At 47.0% G+C, this 27,869-nt stretch overlaps 1 protein-coding gene across 1 annotated transcript in view; it reads left to right on the top strand.

The window, feature by feature from the left end:
- Positions 1-27,869, top strand: part of gnmt (glycine N-methyltransferase) — a 94,023-nt gene that overhangs the window by 44,338 nt on the left and 21,816 nt on the right. The window contains exon 3 of the mRNA XM_070885698.1: positions 24,504-24,631. Coding sequence (XP_070741799.1) covers positions 24,504-24,631 — 128 coding nt within the window. The remainder of the gene's footprint in view (positions 1-24,503; positions 24,632-27,869) is intronic.

Raw genomic sequence — 27,869 nt, 5'->3', positions numbered from 1 at the left:
TGTCGACCCAACATGCCAGTCGGCCGACAAAAAAACACATGGCAGTTGCAGTGCGTCCTTCCCTTTAATGGGAGCCACACCACCATTTCAGAGGGCCACAGCCTCGCTGCACCGTCTGAAAAAAGCAGGTTTTTTGCACTGCCCGGCAGGAGGAAGGTTTTCTCGGCGGAATTTCACTGTCGATGGGGAACATCGGCAGTGCACACGGTAATGATGCACTCGGCAGCAGCGGAGAGGTGCGGGGGTGGGTCACCACCGGGATATCGCAGGAGCGAAATTTTGATAATGACGACCATTACACGAAAAATTGGCGGCCATTGCACTCCGCAGCGTGGCCGCCAATTTCCGACGGTAACAGGCCTTAAGGAAAGGTCATTTAAAAGTCAACCACGTTGCTGAGGTTCTAGAGTCACAGATAGGCCAGACTAGCCAAGGACAGCAGATTTCGTTCCCCAAAAGCACATTAGTGAACCAGATGGGTTTTTAACAACAATCTGATAGTTTCAAGGTCACCATTACTGATACTAGCTTTTTATTCCAAATTAATTTAATTAACTGAATTTAAATTTCCCAAGCTGCCATGGTGGGATTTGAGCTTGTGTCTCTGGATCTGTACTGTAGGCCTCTTTGTGTCAGCTGTGGCTCAGTGGGTAGCACACTCACCTCTGAGTCAGAAGGTTGTGGGTTTAAGTCCCACTCCAGGGACTTGAGCACAAAAATCTAGGCTGACACTCCAGTGCAGTGTTGAGGGAGTGCTGCATTGTTGGAGGTGCCGTCTTTTAGATGATACTTTAAACCGAGGCCCCGCATTCTCCCTCAGGTGGACGTAAAAGATCCCATGGCACTATTTCGAAGACAAGCAGGGAACTTATCCCCGGTGTCCTGGCCAATATTTATCCCTCAATCAACATCACAAAAACAGATTATCTGGTCATTATTACATTGCTGTTTGTGGGAGCTTGCTGTGCACAAATTGGCTGCCGCGTTTCCCCACATTACAACAGTGACTACACTACAAAAGTACTTAGTTGGTTGTAAAGCACTTTGAGAGGTGGTCATGAAAGGAACTATATAAATGTAAGTCTGTCTGTCTTTCTCTGGATTACTAGTCCAGTTTCATATGCTACTGTTATGTAAGTCTGCTCGAGTAAACAGTGCTATTCAGGGAATTGCTGAAACCCAACCCGGCTGCTGAGCTGTGTTTAAGTATGTTTGTTGGGTATGAAGACGAGCAGTTGTAGGAGGCACGGTAAGATTGGAGGTCCGCTCCATGGAGACTATAAAATGCTACTGCCCAGAGCACAGTGCCTGGTGTTAGACACCATGACAACTTAGCAAGGCCCAATGCCTGGTGTGGACACCATGACGAGTGATCCAGCCCAGTACTTAGTGTGGGCACACACTGGCAAAAGCATGAAACTTCCCAGTTGTCCTGGCGCAAAATGCGGAAAAGGCCAAGGCTGCTGTGCTGTAGTAGTTATGTTACTGGTACCAGTCATCATCATTGGCAATCCCTCGAATCGAGGATGACTTGCTTCCATACCAAAAAGTTCACAGGTGTTTCAATGAGGACCTAATATTCCAGGTCCCGAACTAAATCTTGAAGGGTGGAAGATGCCTGTGCGTGGATTTTTTTTAACGTGTGTTGGCCGTTTCTCACCAGCCACCACATTGGGCTTGACAGAGCTAGGTCCAGTGGCAAAGGTTATCCAAGACGACTGGTTGACCAACTCTGCTGCATGGACCTAGGGTGCACACGGCCCTATTCTGGGCCCCGAACTCGCGCCTCCCCTGGGCCCCGATCACGTCGCTCTACAATCTCTCGCCGCTCCTTCTCCCTGACCTCGCCGCTCCTTCTCCCTGATCTCGCCGCTCCTGCTGTACAATCATCGACCTGGATCTTGGTGATGCCCAATCCAGTCGCCCTCTTCACAGCCGTCGCTCTCCTGCTCCAACATATGCTGCTCCCTGGAGTGGTACACCGCCATGCTGCTCATCTGCTCCCCAGCCCGCCCCGACGCTGCTCACAGGTGTAAGGCATAAGACCTGCTTTTATCAGCATAAGACTTGTAAAGCACAGAATAAACATTTTTAACAAAGACATTTCAAATCCTATTAAATAAGGTAAGTTTAATTTTAGACTCTTTAAAATATGTACAAAATGTAATTTTTGTTTTAAATAAATTAAATTCCATTTTGATTAATTTTAAGTAAGTGATGTTTTAAATAAAATGTATTTTAAGTGTTTGTTGGGGAGCCTGAGAGAAAGAGAGAAACAGAAAAGAGAGAAACAGAGGGCTCAATTTTCCCAAAAGCTTTCTTTTGGCATAGTTGAAGAGTTATGCCTGAATTTTTTTGGGGGCCCAAGTACGCCAAAAAAATAGTGTTTCCCCGTTGGATCTGTTCATTTTGGCGTGGCCTAATCCGACCTTTTGGGGGTAGAGCCTTGCTCTGCGCTAAAAAGATCGGGCTGCCATGGTACACACACACACACAGACACAGACAGACACACACACTTCTTTCAGTGTGTCCGGGCATTTTCAGGACAGGCCACATATGTTGGCCTAATCAGAACTGGAGTTACTCTCAGCTGGCCAAACTTCCCTAAATGGCCAGAAGTGGCGTAGGTGGACTTCAAAAATTCGTAACTAACTGAGTGACGCTGTGCTAATTGATTGGGGAAACTGGGGATTTTTATGTTAGGCCAGAAAAAGCAGCCTGCTCCTGGGGAAAATTGAGACTCAGAGACAGAAACTCACAACCATTTTTTTCTTTCACCAAAAGAAGCCAGTGGTTATAAACCCAGATTTGATCCATGTGCTCTTCAAACATCAGTCTTCCTGGGCTGCCTTGTGTGAGATCAGATCCTGGAGCTGTGAAGCCACAGCGTGCGAGTGCAAACATTTAAGTAACATGCATATACACAAAAAGACAATAAATTATACAATTAAAAGAAAGAACTTCTATTTATATAGCACCTTTCATGACCTCAATGTCCCAAAAAACTTTAAAAGTAATTCATGGGTTGTAAAGTGTAGGCACTGTTGTTTGATTGACAAACAAGACAGGTAATTTACACATAGCAAGATCTCACATTATAGTATTGAGATAACTGACCAGATAATCTTTTTATACTGATGCTGACCTGAGAGATATGTGAGAACTCCCTTATTTCTCAATCCAGTAGTGCCATGAGATCTTTTTTGTGCAACGGAAAAAGCAGAAAGGGCCTTGGTTTAACATCTCATCCAAAAGACAACACCTCCAACAATACAGTACTCTCTCAGTGAAGTGTCAGCCCAAATTATGTGCTCAACTGGTGAACACATGACCTTCTGACTCAGATGGAGGTGCTACCATTGAGTTAAACTGACACTCAACTAATTTATTCCTAGGTTAAAAAAAATGTTTTAAATGTTTGTGGGAAAAATGGAATCCTTGTTCGGGATTCTTATACACTGTAATGCCACCTAGACTCCAAAACTGAGAGTTTCGAAGAGTTTTATATAAAGGATCTGCAGAGTTTTATATAAAGGATATGCTGATTAAACATCTTCCAAAAGTGACATGAATTCCTTGCAGCTTACAGCACTAGATTTTCTAATCTGCCATTGATGCATGAAACTACATTTAAAGAATACAATTACCACAGCTACAGTAAATGTATACAGAAGAAATTTTAAAGACACATGGCACAGGATTTATATCCCACACGTGGGTGGAACTAATCACACCCATTACCATCAGCACCACGAGAAGGATGTAAATCATATTCTATAAATCTTAATGTATTAATTCTACATGTTTAAAAAATTATTCTGGAAAATAATTAACCAGGTTACACATATGGGGTTTAATGGTGTACAATATCACATCAGCCATCGGTTCCAGTGTAGCTATAAACTATGTGAGTGCTAATTAGACTATTGCTGTATGATATAAATTTATGATTATAACTGGAATATTCTCTTTCATAGCTTCACAACACACTAATTACTAGAACAGCTTGTCTTATTGTCATATGCACAAAAATATTAAATATTTAATGGGAATGTCATTTACAAAGATAAAATTAGTTACATTTTTACAAGGCTCTGAATTAACTGCACTACCATACATTTTTTGTTGTGTGAATACATCACTTCATCTAAGACTGGACCAAGGAATGTGTAGTAAGTGGTAAAACTAAGTCTCCAAAAATAAGGAACTATGGTTTGCACAGATCATTGGAAATGAGCAATGAATGGCAGCATGTTACAAGACACTAATCATAACAGATCTTAAATGTGGTAATAAAAACTACTGAAATACACTACCAGTTTTGTAATTCAACTGTATAATGAGCACTTGCTGTTACATGCCTATCAACATTTAATTGTCTAAATCCAATGACCCAGTGTTAACTTCACCTCCTACACTTCAACTACTTATTTTGTATTTTACACATCACTGAACGATACAGGAGCTTTGAAACTGAAAGAAAATTGAAAGTCTCTATATACAGCACTGATGTCCAAACAAAAAATGCCTTTGGTGCCTTTTAGAACAACTAAAATGTATCCACTAAATTTTAACTAAAACTTAAATTAGACTCTTACAATTGCACATCAGTCAGCAATATTACATCCTACTTCTAAAAGTTTCCAAATATATTCCAACAAAACAAGAATAGACATTATACTAGCAGATATTGGAGCTAATATTAAAAATAAATATCTCAATCTATGTTTGTGTTGATCACAGAAGCAGAGAAAGACCTGCAGAAGTTATTAAGTAATGCATGTAAAAAAAAAGTTCATGTCTGGACAAGGAATTGACAACGAGCGAACCAGAGTAATTTATGCTCAGCAGTGGCTTTCGGCCCGTGTTGCAGAATTGGCTTAGGACAGTATCTTACCCATGATTCTGCCCACAATGAACTGAAAGATACACTCTGCTTCAGTTTGTGTTGAGCTCCTTTTCTTCTCTTTTGTACAAGTGTCTCTTCTCCCACCCCACTTTAGCTCCTGCCTTTTCTGTCTGTCACCAATTGTGCTATGTATAGCATGCGACGGCCCGACCCGGAAATCGGCACGGTCACGGCCTACAAGACCATCAGCAGGCCGGGGCCATTGGAGGGAGCAGCGTGCGGCAGCATACCACTGCAGGGAGCAGCGCGTGCTCCTACAGGAGGGCGACGGCTGCGAAGTCCGGTCGCTGATTGCAGTGCGGGCAGGCACAGCAGGAGGGGCGAAGGAGCAGCAAGAGTTTGTAGAGAGAAGTGACCTGGGTCCAGAAGAGGTGAGGGCCCAGGGGCAGCACAGGCCTGCCCAAACTGCGATGATGTATGCGCGCTCGGTCCGTGCAACAGAGCTGGTCTCCAGTTAGTCTTGGTTAACCCTTGCCACTGGACCAAGACCTAACTCTTGTCAAGCCCGTGTGGTGGCTGGTGTGCAACAGCCACCACATGTTAAAAAAAAATCGACGCACCCCCAGGCATCTTCCACCCTTCAAGATGTAGTTCGGGACCTGGAATATTAGGTCCTTCATTGAAACACCTGTGAACTCATCCCTTTTTGGCGTGGAAGCAAGTCATCCTCGATACGAGGGACTGCCTATGATGATGGTGACACTTTACACTGAGCTGGTGTTTAACCATCCACTTCCCCCATCTCTCTCTCCAACAAGCGTGTGCTGACTCACCCATCGTGCAATCGCAACAGAATTCAAAATTGATTTCAGTCGGGTGAGATGAACAACTTATTATTTCAGTGCCAAAAGTAACTCTATACAGCAGGATATCTGTGCTTGGGGTAAATAGTGCTCGTGATGAGCTTTCTACAGCTCATCACTAGCATCACGTAACTGCTGCAGACTTGGCAAACATCCTGTAAAGTCATTCACATGTTCAGCTTTGAACCAGTGCGAAAGGGAGAAAAGGTCCCCCCTTTTACATTTTACATCAACGACTCGCAGTGCTTTCTCCATTCCATCGACCGGTCATCTTTCAGCCAATGCACCCCGCACCACCACGCCAGCTTATTGGAATGTTCCCCAAATGACTTTGGCTGATTAACTTTCTCCATTTCTGCCAAGAGTCTCCTAGGAAGAAAAAAAAAACGATCCCTCTCTCTATTCCTTCACCTTTCTCCCCTTCCAGTGTTGTTGTCCTCTCCTCTTTTTGTAAAGTGCTCTGAGTCTCACTTCTACATAACGGGAACTAAATAAATGCAAGTTGTTGTTGGTGATACCCTGGGGGTACCTTGCCCAAGCAAACATTTTAATTTAGGAATCCAGATGGTGAGTGCCTGCAGGCTGACCTACCATTGGGGGATTCATCAGAGCTAAATTCATAGCCATTATCCAGCAGACCCACACGTTCCAGTGGCACAGGTGGTCATCAACGGAGTGATTTATTTGGGAATTTCTGGTAAGTATTGGGTAAGTAGAAGCTGTAAAAAGTGAAATATAGTTTAATATTTTGATTTAAACCTAGAACTTTAAAACTGTAGTTCACAGAAGCTGCCTGCCAGTGGCAGTTAACTGTCAGTCAACTGTAAGTGTTTGCCTTGAAGAGATGTTAATCACAGAGATTAGGGGTGCTGAGTCAATACTTGTAAATCAGTATGTGCGCGCATTAGGGCCATGCAGCAGGGCTGGTCTCCAGTCGTCTTGGTTAATCCTTGCCGTGTGGTGGCTGGTGTTCAACGACCACCACACGTTTAAAAACATCCACGCACAGGCATCTTCCACCCTTCAACATGTAGTTCGGGACCTGGAATATTAGGTCCTTTATTGAAACATTTGTGAACTCAACTCTTTTTGGCATGGAAGCAAGTCATCCTCAATACAAGGGACCGCCTATGATAACGATGATGATGGATGTAAATTGGTGTGTAGCTCTTAAGAGTACAAAAGTACTCAGCATGGCAGCCCCGACCTGCATGAGAACACCAGCGGCAGGTCGGGGCCATAAAAGGCGAACGGCCCCAGGACAGCGTGGAGGCCCAGACTGCTTGAGAACATGACCACTTCAGAGAGCTGGGAGAGGGAGACCTTTGTGGTTGGGGGGGGGGGGGGGGGGGGGAAGAGAGGGAGCTTGGGGGGGGGGGGGGAGAGTGGGAGGGTGCTTGGGGGGGTGGAGGAGGGAGCGGGGGGGGTGGGAGAGAGGGCTTGGAATGGGGGGAGAGAGAGAGGGTGCTTGGGGGGGTGGAGGAGGGAGCGGGGGGGGGGGTGGGAGAGAGGGCTTGGAGTGGGGGGAGGGAGCTTGGGGGGGGTGGGAGAGAGGGAGCTGGGGTGGGGGGGTGGGAGAGAGGGAGCTTGGAGGGGGTGGGAGAGAGGGAGCTTGGGGGGGGGGGGGAAGAGAGGGAGCTTGGGTGGGGAGGGAGCTTGGAGGGGGGTGAAGAGAGGGAGCTTGGAGGGGAGGAGAGAGGGAGTTTGGAGGGGGGGGGGGAGAGAGGGAGCTTGGAGGGGGTGGGGGGAAGAGAGGGAGCTTGGAGGGGGGGAGAGAGGGAGCTTGGGGGGGTGACGAGAGGGAGCTTGGGGGGGGAGAGGGGGAGCTTGGTGGGGGGGGCGAGAAGGAGCTTGGAGGGGGAGCTTGGTGGGGGGGGCGAGAAGGAACTTGGAGGGGGGAGAGAAGGAGCTTGGAGGGGGCGGGAGAGAGGGAGCTTGGGGGGGAGAGGGGGAGCTTGGGGGGGGGGGGAGAAAGAGCTTGGAGGGGGGGGGAAGAGAAGGAGCTTGGAGGGGGCGGGAAGAGAAGGAGCTTGGAGGGGGCGGGAGAGAAGGAGCTTGGAGGGGGGAGAGAGAGGGGGGTGGGGGGGAAAGAGAGAGGAAGCTTGGGGGGGGAAGGAAAGATAGATAGAGGGAGCTTGGGGGGTGGTGGAAGAGATGCAGAGAGCCTGGGGGAGAGGGGGGTGGACAGAGAGAGAGCTTGTGTCGGGGGGGGGAGGAGAGAGGGAGATTGTGTGTGGGGAAGAGAGAGAGCCTGGGGTCGGGTGTGGAGAGGGAGAGAGAGAGAGCGCTTGTGGGAGCAGGGGGGCCGGGGGGGAGGGAGAGAGAGTGCTTGTGGGGACGGGGGGGGAGAGAGAGAGAGAGAGCTGGGGGGGGGGGGAAGAGAGCGAGAGAGAGAGCTGTGGGGGGGAGGGGAGAGAGAGCTGTGGGGGGGAGGGGAGAGAACTTGGTGGGGAGAGAGAGAGAGAGCTTCGGGGGGGGTAGAGAGAGAGATTGGGGGAGAGAGAGAGCTTTGGGGGGGGGGGAGAGAGAAAGAGAACGTGATTGGGGGGGGGAAAGAGAGAGAGCATTGGGGGGAAAGAAAGAGCATTGGGGGGGAAGAGAGAGCATTGGGGGGGAAGAGGAGCAGAGCGAGTTGGGGGGGCGGGGGAAAGAGAGAGCGTTGGGGGGGGCGCGGGGGAAAAAGAGAGCGTTGGGGTGGGGGGAAGAGGAGCAGAGAGAGAGAGAGTTCGGGGGGGCGATGAACAGGAAGAGAGATCGAGCCTGGGAAGAGTGGAGAAGAGAGAGAGCGTGGGGTGGGGGGTGGGGTAGAAGAGAGAGAGAACTTGTTGGGGGGTGGGAGGGGAGGGGAATTATAGACCGGTCAGCCTGACATTGGTCGTGGGTAAAATGATGGAATCAATTATTAAGGATGTCCAAGCAGCGCATTTGGAAAGAGGTGACATGATAGGTCCAAATCAGCATGGATTTGTGAAAGGGAAATCATGCTTGACAAATCTTCTGGAATTTTTTGAGAATGTTTCCAGTAGAGTGGACAAGGGAGAACCAGTTGATGTGGTGTATTTGGACTTTCAGAAGGCTTTCGACGAGGTCCCACACAAGAGATTAATGTGCAAAGTTAAAGCACATGGGATTGGGGGTAGCGTGCTGACGTGGATTGAGAACTGGTTGGTCGGCAGGAAGCAAAGAGTAGGAGTAAATGGGTACTATTCAGAATGGCGGGCAGTGACTAGTGGGGTACCACAAGGTTCTGTGCTGGGGCCCCAACTGTTTACATTGTACATTAATGATTTAGACGAGGGGATTAAATGTAGTATCTCCAAATTTGCGGATGACACTAAGTTGGGTGGCAGTGTGAGCTGCGAGGAGGATGCTATGAGGCTGCAGAGTGACTTGGATAGGTTAGTTGAGTGGGCAAATGCATGGCAGATGAAGTATAATGTGGATAAATGTGAGGTTATCCACTTTGGTGGTAAAAACAGAGAGACAGACTATTATCTGAAAGATTAGGAAAAGGGGAGGTGCAACGAGACCTGGGTGTCATGGTACATCAGTCACTGAAGGTTGGCATACAGGTACAGCAGGCGGTTAAGAAAGCAAATGGCATGTTGGCCTTCATAGCGAGGGGATTTGAATACGGGGGCAGGGAGGTGTTACTACAGTTGTACAGGGCCTTGGTGAGGCCACACCTGGAGTATTGTGTACAGTTTTGGTCTCCTAACTTGAGGAAGAACATTCTTGCTATTGAGGGAGTGCAGCGAAGGTTCACCAGACTGATTCCTGGGATGGCGGGACTGACATATCAAGAAAGACTGGATCAACTGGGCTTGTATTCACTGGAGTTCAGAAGAATGAGAGGGGATCTCATAGAAAGGTTTAAAATTCTGACGGGTTTACACAGGTTCGATGCAGGAAGAATGTTCCCAATGTTGGGGAAGTCCAGAACCAGGGGTCACAGTCTAAGGATAAGGGGTAAGCCATTTAGGACCGAGATGAGGAGAAACTTCTTCACCCAGAGAGTGGTGAACCTGTGGAATTCTCTACCACAGAAAGTTGTTGAGGCCAATTCACTAAATATATTCAAAAAGGAGTTAGATGTAGTCCATACTACTCGGGGGAATCAAGGGGTATGGCGAGAAAGCAGGAATGGGGTACTGAAGTTGCATGTTCAGCCATTAACTCATTGAATGGCGGTGCAGGCTCGAAGGGCCAAATGGCCTACTCCTACACCTATTTTCTATGTTTCTATGTTTCCTTTGTGAAGACAGAACCGAAGTATTTGTTCAATTGGTCTACCATTTCTTTGTTCTCCATTATAAATTCACCTGAATCCAATTACAAACTTCAGGGTGTGGCTTATCCTCCAAGGGGACCAATTAGCAATAGGTCAAGTTCATTGGAGAGCCAATCTCAGACAAGGTGGCCATTTTGGCAGTACAAATAGACGCATCCATATCTGAATGCGCGAACCATTCGCAACAAAATAGATGAATTAATAGCCCAGATAGCAATTAATAGGTTTAATCTAATAGCCATTACAGAGTGACCAAGATTGGGAACTAAATATTCCAGGATCCTTAACTTTTAGGGTAGGCAAAATGGAAAAGGAGGAGTAGCCTTGATAATAAAGGATGTGATAAAGTGAGAACCGAAGTGTTATGTATGTAATAACTTGATAGACTGAATGCTGTAAACTCATTTGGATGCAAACCTGGCTCAACTTTATTCGGGCCCAATGTACCCGCATTACTTGGTGGCTTCCTTTATATACCTGACCCGCATACACATGTCCTCCGACAGTGGCGCCCCCTGGTGGCGAGTAACCCCAAATATACATACATGACAACATCCCCCTTCAAGATCTTAGTATCAGTCTTTTAACAAGTTAAGATGCTTCAGGGCTTTCCGCTCACGAATTGATCATTTCAGTTCAACTCCAGTTCTGGGCGGGTGTTCTGAGTCAGTTATGACTGGAGGCTGGGTAGCTGATCTGTGGGAGTGGCAATGACTATATCAGAGATTGAAATTCCACTGATGACGGCGGAGTCCTCTGATGAATGAATATAGGTTGGTTGGTTGGTTGGTCACTGATTGTATCTTCCTCAACTTGTTCCAGTTCATCCGTGTGCCGCAGCTTTATCTGATCAACACGTTTCCTGCATGTTTGCCCATTCTTGAGCATGACAATAAACATTCTGTTACCCTCCTTGGCCGTAACAGTACCGGCGACCCACTTGGGACCTTGACCATGCACAGGATCGTTAACAGAGATGTCGCGTGACACAACAGTACGATCATGATACCATTGCTGATTTTGATGTCTGTTTCAACACGATCATTCAATTCAGGATGGACGAGAGAGAGCTTGGTCTTGAGACCTCTCCATCAATAGTTCAGCAGGGGAGACCCCGGTAAGCATGTGGGGTCTTGTCCTGTAACTAAGCAATATGCATGACAAGCGAGTCTGCAGTCAACTCTGAGTTACACGTTTCATACTTTGCTTGATTGTTTGGACAGCAGGCTCTGCTTGACCATTAGAAGCAGGTTTGAATGGTGCTGACCTCACATGTTTAATACCATTGAGTTTCATGAACTCTTGAAACTCCAGACTTGTGAAGCAAGATCCGTTGTCGCTCACAATGATGTCAGACAGACCATGAGTAGTAAACATGACATGAAGGCTCTCAATGGTAGCTGTGGATGCACTGGATGACATGATTATACACTCTATCCATTTGGAATATGTATCCACCACAACAAAAAACATCTTACTCAGGAAAGGACCCGCAAAGTCGATGTAGATCCTCGACCATGGTTTGGATGGCCACGACCACAGACTCAGCGGAGATTCCGCTGGTACTTTGCTTAGCTGCATGCAAGTGTTGCACTGATGCACACATGATTCCAGATCAGGGTCAATTCCAGGCCACCATATGTGAGACCTGGAGATGGCTTTCATCATGACAATACTGGGATGGGTCCTGTGTAGATCGCGTACAAATTTCTCTCTGCCTTTCTTAGGCATAACAACACGATTACCCCACAGTAAACAATCTGACTAAATGGATAGTTCATCTTTGCGACGGTTGTAAGGTTTGGTCTCATCACACATTTCCATAGGTATAGCAGATCAATCACCACTAAGGACGCAACGTTTTACAACCAATAAGATCGGGTCCTGTCTGGTCCAGGTCCTAATTTGTTGAGCAGTGACGGGTTCCTTCACTCAAAAGCATCCATAACTAACAGTAGATCTGCCGGTTGTGACGTCTCCACCTCCAGTGTGGGCAAAGGCAGACGGTTCAGTGCATCGACACAATGCTCGGTGCTAAGTCTATGGCGAATTACATAATCATAGGCAGATAATGTCAGCGTCCACCTCTGGATGCAGGACGATGCATTGCTATTGATACCTTTGTTTTCCGAAAACAATGAAATGAGTGGCTTGTGATCCGTTTCGAGTTCAAAACTATGACCAACAGGTACTGATGCATCTTTTTAACCCCATACATGCAGGCTAAAGCTTCCTTTTCTACCATGCTGTAGGCTCTTTCTGCCTTTGACAAACTTTTCGAAGCATACGCAACAGGGTTGTAGTTTACCCGATTCATTAGCTTGTTGGAGCACGCAGCCAACCCCATTTGATGAAGCATCACAGGCCAATTCTAGACGCTTACACGGATCATATTGTACCAGCAACTTGTTAGAGCAAAGCAGATTTGTAGCTTTCTCAAAAGCTCTATCTTGAGACATACCCTAAACCCAGTTGTCACCTTTTCTGAGCAGCATGTGCAGTGGCTCTAATAAAGTGCTCAATCTAGGTAAGAAATTACCGAAGTAGTTGAGTAGACCAAGAAATGAATGCAGCTCCATCACATTCTGAGGCCTGGTTGCATTTTTGATGGCCTTGGTTTTCGAGTCCATAGGCCTGATGCCATCAGCAGCAATCTTCCTCCCCAGAAATTCGACTTCCGGTGCCATGAAGACGCACTTCGAACGTTTCAGCCTGAGTCCCACTATGTCCAAATGATGTAGAACCTCAAAGTTGTTCAGGTGTTCGGCAGTGTCACAACTTGTGACCAGAATGTCATCTTGAAACACCAAGGTTCCAGGGACGGACTTCAATAGACTTTCCATATTGCTCTGAAATATGGCTGCAGCCAAGCGAATTCCAAAAGGACACCTGTTGTAGATAAACAGTCCTTTATGAGTGTTGATGCACGTAAGTTTCTTCGACATATCGACGAGCTCTTTGGTCATATAGGCTGACGTCAGATCCAGTTTAGTGAATGACTTCCCACCGGCTAGAGTTGCAAACAAGTCATCAGCCTTCGGTAATGGGTACAGATCCTGTTTCAAAAATCAGTTGATCATGACCTTGTAGTCTCCACAAATCTTGACAGTGCCATTATTCTTCAACACAGGAACAATGGGACTGGCCCATTCATTAAATTCGACCGGTGATATGACGCCTTCACGTTGGAGTCTGTCCAGCTCAATTTCAACCTCCTCCCTCATCATGTACGGAACAGCCCAAGCTTTGTGATGGACGGGTCTTGTATCCGAGTCCAGGTGAATCTGCACCTTGGCTCCCGTGAAATTGCCAATGCCCGGTTCAAACAGCGAGGGAAACTTGCTCAGCACTTGAGCACACAAAGTGTCATCCACCGATGACAACACTTTGATATCGTTCTAATTCTATTTGATTTTTTTCGAGCCAATTCCTGTCGAACAGTGTTGGACCATTTCCTGGAACGATCCATAATGGTAGATCACGAACCACACCGTCATACGACATGTTGACTACTGCACTTCTAATCACCGGCATGAGTTCTTTGGTGTAAGCACGCAACTTGGCATTGACTGGACTCAGCTTAGCCTTCACAGCCTTAGTGTCCCACAGCCTGTCGACTGTCCTTTGGTTCATTATCGACTGACTCGCACCCGTGTCCAATTCCATCGATACCGGCACGTTTAGTTTCACATTAACCATTATCGGTTGGCTCTTTGTCAGGAATGAATACAGTCCATACACTTCCTCCTCGGGTATCTCGGGTTGCATATCCAGGTCCACGCTGGACATGTCGTCGTCATCCACGTGGTGAGTCACAGCACGCTTGCTCAGTTGTGGACACATTAGCTGAAAATGCCCCACTTTCGAACAGCCTTTACAGATGTACTGTTTAAAATGACACTGATGATGCCGATGATTGCCTCCACAACACCAATGGGGTGAAATCGGATTCGTACCCGTTGGCGGACTTTGAGCAGCTACAAGTTTCGCATATGCAGCTCTGCCATACGACGACATATACTTGTTTACAGTACTTGCCGTGGAGCTCAGACTCTTCGATGATATCTGCCTTAAATTGTCATCCGTCGTCATGCATGCCTGGGCAATCGCGATGGCCTTGCTCAAATCCAGCGTCTCCACAGCCAATAACTTCCAGAGGATCACCTCGTGGTTGATTCCTATTATGAAGAAATCTTGCAGCATGTCTCACAACGCGTCTTCGAACTTACATGGCCCAGCAAGACGTCTTGGGTTGACGATGAATTCCGACACATCCTGGCCCTCAGAATAAAGATGCGCGTAGAATCGATAGCATGAGATGATGATGCCTTCTTTTGGTTTGAGCTGGTCACGTACCAGAGCACACAATTCCTCATAGTCCTTGTCCGTTGGACGTGCAGGCGAGAGGAAATTCTTTCAGGCCATAGATTTTCAGACCGCAAACAGTGAGGAAAACCGTCTTGCGCCTAACTGTGTCAGTAGCTTCCTCCATTTTGTTAGCCACCAAGTACTGGTCCAGGCGATCGATAAAATCCGACCAGTCCCCTCCCTCCAGGAATCTCTCCAGAATTTCAATGGCGTTCATTTCGGTTCGGTATTCACTAAGGAGGACACAAACAACCTTCCGGATATAAAAGGGATCAGAGGGTCTAGTAAGGAGGAGGAGCTGAGGGAAATCCTTACTAGTCGGGAAATTGTGTTGGGGAAATTGATGGGATTGAAGGCCGATAAATCCCCAGGGCCTGATGGACTGCATCCCAGAGTACTTAAGGAGGTGGCCTTGGAAATAGCGGATGCATTGACAGTCATTTTCCAACATTCCATTGACTCTGGATCAGTTCCTATCGAGTGGAGGGTAGCCAATGTAACCCCACTTTTTAAAAAAGGAGGGAGAGAGAAAACAGGGAATTATAGACCTGACATCGGTAGTGGGTAAAATGATGGAATCAATTATTAAGGGTGTCATAGCAGCGCATTTGGAAAGAGGTGACATGATAGGTACAAGTCAGCATGAATTTGTGAAAGGGAAATCATGCTTGACAAATCTTCTGGAATTTTTTGAGGATGTTTCCAGTCGAGTGGACAAGGGAGAACCAGTTGATAGTGTATTTGGACTTTCAGAAGGCCTTCGACAAGGTCCCACACAAGAGATTAATGTGCAAAGTTAAAAAGCACATGGGATTGGGGGTAGTGTGCTGACGTGGATTGAGAACTGTTTGGCAGACAGGAAGCAAAGAGTAGGAGTAAATGGGTACTTTTCAGAATGGCAGCGAGTGACTAGTGGGGTACCGCAAGGTTCTGTGCTGGGATCCCAACTGTTTACATTGTACATTAATGATTTAGACGAGGGAATTAAATGTAGTATCTCCAAATTTGCGGATGACACTAAGTTGGGTGGCAATGTGAGCTGCGAGGAGGATGCTATGATGCTGCAGAGTGACTTGGATAGGTTAGGTGAGTGGGCAAATGCATGGCAGATGAAGTATAATGTGGATAAATGTGAGGTTATCCACTTTGGTGGTAAAAACAAAGAGACAGACTATTATCTGAATGGTGACAGATTAGGAAAAGGGGAGGTGCAACGAGACCTGGGTGTCATGGTACATCAGTCATTGAAGGTTGGCATGCAAGTACAGCAGGTGGTTAAGAAAGCAAATGGCATGTTGGCCTTCATAGCGAGGGGATTTGAGTACAGGGGCAGGGAGATATTACTACAGTTGTACAGGACCTTGGTGAGGCCACACCTGGAGTATTGTGTACAGTTTTGGTCTCCTAACCTGAGGAAGGACATTCTTGTATTGAGGGAGTGCAGCGAAGGTTCACCAGACTGATTCCCGGGATGGCGGGACTGACCTATCAAGAAAGACTGGATCAACTGGGCTTGTATTCACTGGAGTTCAGAAGAATGAGAGGGGACCTCATAGAAACGTTTAAAATTCTGATGGGTTTAGACAGGTTAGATGCAGGAAGAATGTTCCCAATGTTCGGGAAGTCCAGAACCAGGGTCACAGTCTAAGGATAAGGGGTAAGCCATTTAGGACCGAGATGAGGAGAAACTTCTTCACCCAGACAGTGGTGAACCTGTGGAATTCTCTACCACAGAAAGTTGTTGAGGCCAATTCACTAAATATATTCAAAAAGGAGTTCGATGAAGTCCTTACTACTAGGGGGATCAAGGGGTATGGCGAGAAATCAGGAATGGGGTACTGAAGTTGCATGTTCAGCCATGAACTCATTGAATGGCGGTGCAGGCTAGAAGGGCCGAATGGCCTACTCCTGCACCTATTTTCTATGTTTCTATGCATGCGAAGGTTCTTGAATTACCTCGTCGCCAAATGATACGTATAAAATGACTCGATAGACTGAATACTGTACACTCACTCGGGTGCAAACCTGGCTCAACTTTATTCAAGCCCAAAGTGCCCGCATTACATGGTGGCTTCCTTTATATACCTGGCCCGCGCACACGTGCGTACAGCCCAATGACCTCCGACGGTGACGCCCCCTGGTGGCTAGTAACCCCAAGCATACATACATGACACTAAGAATTAGGAGCAGGAGTCGGCCTTTCAGCCCCTCGAGTCTTTATTACAAGAGGATTTGAGAATTAGAGTAAAGACATCTTACTGCTATTATACAGGGCCCTGGTGAGACTGCATATAGAGTATTGTGTACATTTTTGGTTTCCTTACCTAAGGAAGGATATACTTGCCGTAGAGGGAGTGCAAAGAAGGTTCGCCAGACTGATTCCTGGGACGGGGGATTGTCCTATGAGGAGAGATTGAGTAAACTAGGCCTATATTCTCTAGATTTTAGAAGAATGAGAGGTGGTCTCATTGAAACATACAAAATTCTTACAGGGCTTGACAGGGTAGATGAAGCGAGGATATTTCCTCTGGCTGGGGAGTCTAGAATCTTAGAATAAGGGGTCGGCCATTTACGGCTGAGATGAGGAGAAACCTCTTTACTCAGAGGGTGTTGAATCTTTGGAATTCTCTATTTCCCCCCACTCCCCAGTCCCAGAGGGCTGTGGAGGCTCAGCCTTTGAGTATATTCAAGACAGATATCGATAGATTTTTGGATATTAAGGGAATAAAAGGATATGGGGATGATGCCGGAAAGTGGAGTTGAGGTAGAAGATCAGCCATGATCTTATTGAATGGCAGAGCAGGCTCAAGGGGCCAAATGTATTGTGTCCCATTCTGGGCACCACACTTTCTGAAGGATGTCAAAGCCTTGGAAAGGGTGCAGAGGCAATTAACTATAATTCAGTTATGTGGCACGACTAGGGAAGCTGGAATTGTTCTCCTGAGAGCATGGAAGCTTAAGGGAATATTTAATGGAGGTGATTAAAATCATGAGGGATTTTGATAGATTAAAAAGGAAGAAACTGAATCCACTGGCAGAAGGGTGGGTAATCAGAGGACACAGATTTAAGGAATGCTGGATGCTGAGGCCCAGCCCCGCCGGAGAGTCAGTGGATCCCAGGAAATGGAAGGTGCTGTCCTTCCACAGGATGACAGAATTCTGGCTCCCACCACTCACTCGCCAATAATGCACCATACACGGTACACACCCCAGCCACCAGTGACTGCTTTCACTGATAATGAGGCGCAGCAGTCCGCAGCTGGGCCTTCCAGGCCAAGAGCTGGTCCAGGGCGTCCTCGTATGCTGTCTGCACTGTCTCTCCCCCCCCAGCCCCCCTCCCCAACACAGCAGCCGACTCGCAGCCTTGCTGCAGGCACTCAGGCCTCATTGTGAAGGAACAGTTGGCATGGGAAGGGGATAAAAGGAAGGGGGGATGAAATGTCTGTCAAAGAATCATTAAGGGCTGGCACAAGCTTGTGCTGATGCATAGCCGTGCAATGAGTAAACGTTTAAATAGTTGTCTCTTAACAATGTACTTCTTTTGGGATGACATGCTGCAGAGTGCAGCTTATTGTTTAGTGTGGTTTTCTTTGATCATTGTATTATTGGGGGGACATTGTTTCTTATTAATTTTTATAAAAATGTTTCTTTGACCTTTGCCATTGGTGTCGTCTGTCTTATTCCAGAATTCAGTGTTGATTGTGTTGTGTATCTGTAAAGCGTGCACTCCCATGTTCCACCATCAGGGAGCGCATCCCCTGAAGTCCCAAATGATCCCAGCATCCCTTGGGAACACTGTATATAAGCCGGCCCCTGAGGCCTGTTCCTCACTCTGGAGTGTCTTAATAAAGAATGAGGTCATGGTTACTTTAACCTCCCTGTGTGCAGTCTCATCTGTGTTAGGAACACAATAACTGGCGAAGAGTATACAAATCCAACGCAAAGATGCAGCAAACTGTGGGCATCCTGGAGAAGTTCTCGGAGGGTGAGGACTGGGAAGCCTATGTTGAACAGCTAGACCAGCACTTTGTAGCCAACGAGCTGGACGGAGAAGGAAGCGCTGCAAAAAGGAGAGCGGTCCTCCTCACGGTCTGCGGGGCAGCGACCTACAGCCTCATGAAGAATCTTCTGGCTTCGGTGAAACCCACGGATAAGTTGTATCGGGAGCATCTTAACCCGAGGGAGAGCGTGCTGATGGCGAGGTATCGGTTCTACATGTGCCAGCGATCTGAAGGTCAAGAAGTGGCGAGCTATGTCGCCGAGCTAAGGCGACATGCAGGACAGTGAGAGTTTGATGGCTACCTGGCGTAAATGCTCAGAGACTTTTTTGTACTGGGCATTGGCCACGAGACCATCCTATGAAAACTTTTGACTGTAGAGACACCGGCCAGGCACCGAGAACTGTGCAGATGCTCTCAGTCGGCTACCATTGCCCACCACGGGGGTGGAAATGGCGCAGCCTACAAACTTGTTGATGGTGGCTCAGCCCACAGACTTGTTGATGGTCACGGAAGCGTTTGAAAATGATAAATCACCTGTCGCGACCCGCCAGATTAGGACTTGGACCAGCCAAGATCCTCTGCTGTCCTTAGTAAAAAAACAGTGTACTGCATGGGAGCTGGGCCAGCACCCCCATTGAAATGCAAGAGCCAATCAAGCCGTTCCAGCGACGAAAGGACGAGCTGTCCATTCAGGCAGTAACCTGAATGGGGTAACTGCGTAGTGCTACCCAAAAAGGGCAGGGAGACGTTCATCTCGGATCTCCACAGCACACACTCTAGTAATGATGAAAGCGATAGCCAGATCCCACGTGTGGTGGCCCGGTATCGACTCTGATTTAGAGTTCTGTGTACGGCAATGCAGCGTGTGCTCTCAGTTTAGCAACGCGCCCAGAGAGGCACCACTAAGTTTGTGGTCCTGGCCCTCCAGACCATGGTCGAGGATCCATGTCGACTATGCGGGCCCGTTGCTCAGTAAAATGCTCCTGGTGGTGGTGGATGCTTTTTCAAAATGGATTGAATGTGAAATAATGTCGGGAATCACCGCCACCGCCACCATTGAAAGCCTGAGGGCCATGTTTGCCACCCACGGCTTGCCTGACATACTGGTCAGTGACAACGGGCCGTGTTTCACCGGTGCCAAATTTAAAGAATTTATGACCCGCAATGGGATCAAACATGTCACCTCGGCCCCGTTTAAACCAGCCTCCAATGGGCAGGCAGAGTGGGCAGTACAAACAATCAAACAGAGCCTTAAACGAGTCACAGAAGGCTCACTCCAAACCCGCCTGTCCCGAGTACTGCTCAGCTACCGCACAGGGGTGCCCCCGGCTGAGCTACTCATGAAAAGGACACAAAACCAGACTCTCGCTAGTTCACCCCAACCTGCATGATCAGGTAGCGAGCAGGCGGCAGCAACAAAATGTAAACGATGGTCGCGCCACTGTGTCATGGGAAATTGATCTGAATGACCCTGTGTCTGTGCCAAACTATGAACATGGTCCCAAGTGGATCGCGGGCACGGTGATAGCTAAAGAAGGGAATAGGGTGTTTGTCGTCAAACTAGACAATAGACAAATTTTCAGAAAGCACCTCGACCAAACGAGGCTGCGGTTACAGACTGCCCTGAACAACCCACAGCAGACACCACCTTTTTCGAGCCTATAACAGACACCCAAAGGATCAACAACACCACCCCGGACCAGGAAATCGAACCCATCACGCCCAACAGCCCAGCAAGGTCAGGCTCACCTAGCAGCCCTGCAGGGCCAACAACACGCCAGCCCAGCGAGGGCACAGCCAACACACCAGAACAGACATTTGTACCGAGGCGGTCCACCAGGGAAAGAAAGGCTCTCGACCGCCTCACCCTGTAAATAGTTTTCACTTTGACTTTGGGGGGGGGGATGTTGTGTATCTGTAAAGCATGTACTCCCATATTCCGCCACCAGGGAGCGCATCCCCTGAAGTCCCAAGGGATCCCAGCATCCCTCGGGAGCACTGTATATAAGCCGGCCCCTAAGGCCTGTTCCTCTCTCTGGAGTGTCTTAATAAAGACTGAGGTCACTGTTACTTTAACCTCCCTGTGTGCAGTCTCATCTGGGTTAAGAACACAATAGATTATCGTTATGATGGCACAGAGACGCGAGTCGTAGCTGCATCCCCACCACCCCATTCAAGCAAATTGGTCAATTCTGAGCTGGCGACAGTGTGGCTCTTGCTGCAGCAGCATCTCCACGCTGCCTCCCCGTGGATGTGGTGACTCTGCAATCTGTTCCTCACCAGGCTCGTCTTCTTCATCCTCCTCCTTCTGAGGTGGGCCTGCAATCCTCACTGGCAATGCCTGGCCCCTCATGATGGCCAAGTTGTGCAGCATGCAGCACACCACAATGAATTCAGAGACCTGTTGAGGGGAGTATTGAAGGCTGCCTCCAGTGTCGTCCAGGCATTGGAACCGCTGTTTGAGCACCCCAGTTGTCGGTTCGATGATGTTGCGGGTGGCTGCATGGCTCTCATTGTAGCGCTGCTCGGTTTCTGTGGTGAGGTTGCAGAGAGGGGTCATGAGCCAGTTGGCTAGGCCATATCCTTTGTCTCCAAGCAGCCAGCCCTGCCCTTGTCTTTGTCACTGAAACATTCGTGAGACACCACTCTTATGCAAGATGAAAGCATGGTGTACTTCCTGGATAACGGACATTCACTGTGAGGATGCGCTATGTGTGGTCGCACACCCGCTGGACGTTTAAGGAGTGGTATCCCCTACGGTTTCTGAATACTTTATGATGCTCACAATGCGATGTGTGTGCAATCAATGGCTTCTTGAATCTTCGGGAAGTCAGTAATTCTTCCAAATCCGAAAGCATAGAAAATAGTTGCAGGAGTAGGCCATTCGGCCCTTCAAGCTTGCACCACCATTCAATATGATCATGGCTGATCGTGCAACTTAAATAGCTTACATTAGTTAAAGTGAACACAAACACAAATAACTGAGTGCTGAATATTTTTTTCAACACTCATGGGATGTTATGACATGGCGAAAAGAAACCCGAGTATTTGTCTTTTTGAACATTTCAGGTTGACAGGGGACAGGGGAAAGTAGAGAAAGCTCTAATCAGAAGGAGGCAGAAGCTTTGTTGCAATTTGGAAATTGAGAAGTGGTGCATTAAAGCCTACTGTATCTTTTTCCAGCCTTTCCTGGTGCCATGTAACTTCCAAGTCACACCCATCTAAATGAGCTTCCAAGTCACACCCATGTAAATGAGCTTCCAGAATTGCTAGGTGCTGAACGGTTTATGGAAGTATATTAAAGAGCCAGTTAAATTAATTACTCAACAGTTTTAACATAGAAACATAGAAAATAGATGCAGGAGTAGGCCATTCGGCCCTTCGAGCCTGCACCACCATTCAATAAGATCATGGCTGATCATGCAACTTCAGTAACCCATTCCTGCTTTCTCTCCATACCCCTTGATCCCTTTAGCCATAAGGGCCACATCTAACTCCCTTTTGAATATATCTAACGAACTGGCCTCAACAACTTTCTGTGGTAGTGAATTCCACAGGTTCACAATTCTCTGAGTGAAGAAATTTCTCCTCATCTCGGTCCTAAATGACTTACTCCTTATCCTTAGACTGTGACCCCTGGTTCTGGACTTTCCCAACATCGGGAACATTCTTCCTGCATCTAACCTGTCCAATCCCGTCAGAATTTTATATGTTTCTATGAGATCCCCTCTCATTCTTCTAAATTCCAGTGAATATAAGCCTAGTCGATCCAGTCTTTCTTCATATGTCAGTCCTGCCATCCTGGGAATCAGTCTGGTAAACCATCACTGCACTCCCTCAATAGCAAGAATGTCCTTCCTCAGATTAGGAGACCAAAACTGTACACAATATTCAAGGTGTGGCCTCACCAAAGCCCTGTACAACTGCAGTAAAGACCTCCCTGCTCCTATACTCAAATCCCCAAGCTATGAAGGCCAACATGCCTTCTTCACCGCCTGCTGTATCTGCATGCCAACTTTCAATGACTGATGTACCATGACACCCAGGTCTCGTTGCACCTCCCCTTTTCCTAATCTGTTACCATTCAGATAATACTCTGCCTTCCTGTATTTGCCACCAAAGTGGATAACCTCACATTTATCTACATTATACTGCATCTGCCATGCAGTTGCCCACTCACCTAACCTGTCCAAGGCACCCTGCAGCTTCTTAGCATCCTCCTCACAGCTCAAACTGCCACCCAGCTTAGTGTCATCTGCAAACTTGGAGATATTACATTCAATTCCTTCGTCCAAATCATTAATGTATATTGTAAATAGCTGGGTCCCAGCACTGAACCTTGCAGTACCCCAATAGTAACTGCCTGTCATTATTCCTACTCTTTGCTTCCTGTCTGCCAACCAGTTCTCTATCCATGTCAATACATTACCCCCAATACCATGTGCTTTAATTTTGCATACTAATCTCTTGTGTGGGATCTTGTCAAAAGCTTTTTGAAAGTCCAAATACACCACGTCCACTCTACTAGTTACATGCTCAAAAAATTCTAGACGATTTGTCAAGCATGATTTCTCTTTCATAAATCCATGCTGACTTGGACCGATCCTGTCACTGCTTTCCAAATGCGCAGCTATTACATCTTTAATAATTGATTCCAACATTTTCCCCGCTACCAATGTCAGGCTAACCGGTCTATAATTCTCTGTTTTCTCTCTCCCTCCTTTTTTACATTAGCTACTCTCCAATCCATACGAACTGATCCAGAGTCTATAGAATGTTGGAAAATGACCACCAATGCATCCACTATTTCTAGGGCTACTTCCTTAAGTACTCTGGGGTGCAGACTATCAGGCCCCGGGGATTTATCAGCCTTCAATCCCATCAATTTCCCCAACACAATTTCCTGACTGATAAGGATTTCCTTCAGTTCCTCCTTCTCACTAGACCCTCGGTCCCCTAGTATTTCCAGAAGGTTATTTGTGTCTTCCTTAGTGAAGACAGAACCAAAGTATTTGTTCAATTCGTCTGCCATTCCTTTGTTCCCCTTTATAAATTCACCTGATTCTGACTGCAAGGGACCTACATTTGTCTTCACTAATCTTTTTCTCTTCACATATCTATAGAAGCTTTTGCAGTCAGTTTTTATGTTCCCTGCAAGCTTACTCTCCTGCTCTCTTTTCCCCCTCCTAATTAAACCCTTTGTCCTCTGCTGAATTCTAAATTTCTCCCAGTCCTCAGGTTTGCTGCTTTTTCTGGCCAATTTATATGCCTCTTCCTTGGATTTAACACTATCTCTAATTTCCTTTGTTAGCCACGGTTGAGCCACCTTCCCCGTTTTATTTTTACTCCAGACAGGGATGTACAATTGCTGAAGTTCATCCTTGTGATCTTTAAATGTCTGCCATTGCCTATCCACCGTCAACCCTTTAAGTATCATTCGCCAGTCTATCCTAGCCAATTCACGTCTCATACCATCGAAGTTACCTTTCTTTAAGTTCAGGACCCTGGATGACTATCAAGAGGTGTAGCCTTAGCTGCTGTCGGGGCAGTGAGAGGAATATTGATCCAGTGTAGGGCTGTGAGAGATCGATGACTCAGTGGAGAGTTGCATTCATGACAACTTTAATTTTTTTTTGTATTGAATTACAGTTGTGGCCTATCTCCCCTCTCATCTAACCTTTCTATCTCCTTGTGTAACCCATTGCATTCTTGCTTACAGTTTACTGCGCTCCTAATTTGAGATTGTAAGCTGATATCCGAATAATTTCTTGAAGTGAAATCTGGTCATTATCTCATTGCTGTTTGTGGGATTTTGCTAAGTGCCGCCTTTCCCTACATTACAACATGTGACGACACTTCTAAAGTACCTCGGGCATCCTGGGGCTGTGAAGGCTGTTATAATAAATGCAAGTTCTTTCTGTATGCTGTGCTGGGTCGACTGCAGGCTCCCCCCCCCCACCCCGACCGGATGAGTGAGCTCGAGTCCAATAGGGCCTTCTCGGCCGCAGCCACCCTGCGAACAGCCCTTCGCCCCCTTGTCTGCGGTGAGGTACTGAGGTTTTTGCTGTCTAAGTCCTTTTACCACAGCAGGCCAGTCCCGCTCTAATAGCACAGTCTGCTTGCCTCGACAGAGTGGATTCCATAATGCTGGTGGAAGAAGGCTTCACCATGGTCAGTGCAGACGCCAGCGACAAAATGCTGAAATATGCGTTGAAGGAGAGATGGGACCGTCGGAAAGAAGCGGCATTTGATAAATGGGGTAAATATCAACAAGAAGAAACAAAAATAGAGGATGCTCCATAGCTTATCTGAACAGGAGGAGGCCATTCAAATTTTCGAGCCTGTTCCACCATTCAATTAGATCATGACTGACCTGTATCTTAACTCCAGCTACCCACCTTGGTTCCGTAACCTTTAATAGGTTAATACCCTTACTTAACAAAAGTCTATCAAGCTCAGTTTTTAAATCTTGAATTGACTTCCAGCCTCAACAACTTTTTGTGGGAGAGAGTTCTAGCTTTCTACTATGCTTTGTGTGAAAAGGTGCTTCGTGACGTCACTCCTGAATGGCCTAGCTCTATGACGGCTTTCTAAAGAGATCGGATCTGCTCTGTACTTTTGGCTATTTTAAACCAGATATTCTTATTTTAATGGCTGCAGGTGCTGCGGGACAGTAGGGCTTTCAAGACCAAGAATGATAGGTTTTCTTTATTAGGTAAGGGTCTCAAGGAATATGGATCCAAGGCGGGTAAATGGAGTTGAGGTACAGGCAGGACATGATCTAATTGAATAGCGGAACAGGCTCGAGGGGTCGAATGGCATACTCCTGGTCCTGATTTGTAAAAGGATGATACATATGCAACACTTGCATATGAACATACAAAAATAATGCAGGAATAGACCCACTGGTTCATTTAGCTTATCCCATATAGCGGTGACTTCCTATGCATCATCATACTCCTTAGCCATGTCATTTCCTGAGAGAGGTGAAAAAAAAACCCAGGCCAATTGGGGGAAACAAAATCTGGACAATTCCCCTCCAACCACTTTAGGGGATTGAAACTAGTCGAGGCAATCACATAGACCCTGATTTATATTACAAGATACCTACCTCCTTGTCGGACTGTAAAATATCCAGATGATCACCGTCCATTGACTCCTGCTGAAAAGCGTGACTGTGGATGTCTGGTAAGGGCTGGATCGGCTTGCCCTGTGGTCAAACAGCCTGATGAGGGTCAGTGTCTAGACTTTGTCAAAAAGAATGGCTGGGCTGAGGGATCGGCAGGTGGCTGTTGCTTTGGAACTAACCCTGCAGGAGTCACACCTTGACGAGAGGAGGATAGGTTATCTGTGGTGTTTAATTTGCTGATGACATAAAGCTAAATGGGCAGAGAATATGTGAAGTTACAGGAAAGCAGAAGTCTAATCGAGGGATTCAGATGATTTATATATAGAATAATGGATAACTGGGAGTGATTACAGACTGGGATCTAATCGAGGGATTCAGATGGTTTATATATAGAATAATGGATACCTGGGAGTAATTACAGGCTGGTATCTAATCGAGGGGTTCTGATGGTTTATATATAGAATAATGGATACCTGGGAGTGATTACAGACTGGTATCTAATCGAGGGGTTCTGATGGTTTATATATAGAATAATGGATACCTGGGAGTGATTACAGGCTGGGATCAAATCGAGGGGTTCTGATGATTTGCACTTGTTCATACTAGAACCTCTTGTTTCTGTTTTTGAATTTTGCAAGGAAGTTTCACTTGGAATGGTCTGATTTTGCTCTCAGCTATTCTGGAAACTATTTCATTCCTTCCCCAGTTGTGTTTCCCCCATTTAATGCACTGACTTTAGTCAGCTCCACCGTCACTGAATGCCACCCAGTATTGGTTTGTAACCAGCTTTGATATGTTTTTCCACCATGGGAAGGAATCAGAGTCAAGCCCGATCTGTCTCAAATGATGGCCATGCACATGCATATGCACTTATATCAGAAGTCACTGACCAGAATAAGAACTCTCTCCCCTCCCCACCCACCCAAAAACCAGGACCACTGAAGCTAATTTCAGCATCTAACCTGTTGCCCTGACTGAGATTAATGAACACAGCACAGACAAGAGCCAGGCTAGCACCTGGGACCATTCTGGTCTGCATAGAATCATAGAGTAGTACAGCACAGAAGGAGGCCATTCGGCCCATCACGTCTGCACCGGCTCTTACAAAGAGCAATCCAGTTAGTCTCACTTCCCCATTCTTTCCTGATAATCCCTGCAATTGTTTCTCCTTCAAGTATTTATCCGATTCCCTTTTGAAAGCTATTATTGAATCTATATCCTCCACCCCATCAGGCAGTGCATTCCAAATTCTAAATACTTGCTGCGCAAAAAGAAAACATTTTTCCTCCCGGTCACTGCTGGTTTTTTTTGCCAGTCACCTTAAATGCGTGCCCTCTGGTTAGCGACCCTTTCTCTTTATTTGTACATTTACACATGTATATGTCTTGGTGTTACTTCCCACTTACCATTAGAATATTTGGAGAGGCTCACTGGGCCTTTTTTTTCACCAGTGCAACATGAGTACAGGTTGGTGGGTCCTTCTACTGTTCACTGGGTAGCTCTGTAATATTGGGCCCAAGTTTCCACATGATTTGCGCCTGATTTTTAGGAGCAACTGGTGGAGAACGGACTATCTTAGAAATCGCAATTCTCCACATTTTTTTTTCTGCAGTTCTAGTCAGGTAGAACAGTTCCACTTTGGAACAGAATTTTTTCTTCAAAAGGGGGCGTGTCCGGCCACTGACACCTGATTTGAAAGTTTCCACAGTGAAAACGTACTCCAAACTAAAGTAGAATGGAGCAAGTGAAGATTTTTGTAGAACTGAAAAAACTGTTCTACACATTAAAAAATCAGGCGCAGGTTACAAATTAGGCGTCCAGAACGAGGTGGGGGGGGGGGGGGGGGGAGGGAAGTCATTAAATTCTATAATAAATCCTTATTTATACTTATACAAATAAATCCAACCTGAATAAACATTTATAAGCAAAGAAAGGATGAAATAAATCATCTTCCTACCTGTGTGAAAGTGCTTCAGGCAGGCCTTTCGGGACCGAAGGCTGACCGGGCCGGCCCGAGACTTCGGGCAGGGCCCGTCCCCAGCACCAGATTTACAGGTAGGTGGCGTTGGGTCAGGTCGGGGAGGTTCGGTTCGGTTCGGGTCGGGGGGAGGGAGGGAGAGGGGGGGGAGAGAGGGAGGGAGAGGAGGAGGGGGGAGGGAGAGAGAGGGAGAGAGAGAGGAGGGGGAGGGAGAGAGGGAGGAGAGAGAGGAGGGAGGGAGGAGAGAGAGGAGGGAGGGAGGGGGGAGAGAGAGGGAGGGGGGGAGGTCAGGTCGAATCCAGTCCGGGAGCGGGAGTCGGATCGGGTCGGGTCGGGTTGGGGGGCGGGAGCGCGGGTCGGGTTGGGTCCAGTCGGGGGGGGGAGGGGAGC

This window comes from Pristiophorus japonicus, chromosome 7 (genome assembly GCF_044704955.1).
Source record: "Pristiophorus japonicus isolate sPriJap1 chromosome 7, sPriJap1.hap1, whole genome shotgun sequence".
Lineage (NCBI taxonomy): Eukaryota > Metazoa > Chordata > Chondrichthyes > Pristiophoridae > Pristiophorus > Pristiophorus japonicus.
This window is presented reverse-complemented; position numbering and strand designations above follow the sequence as displayed.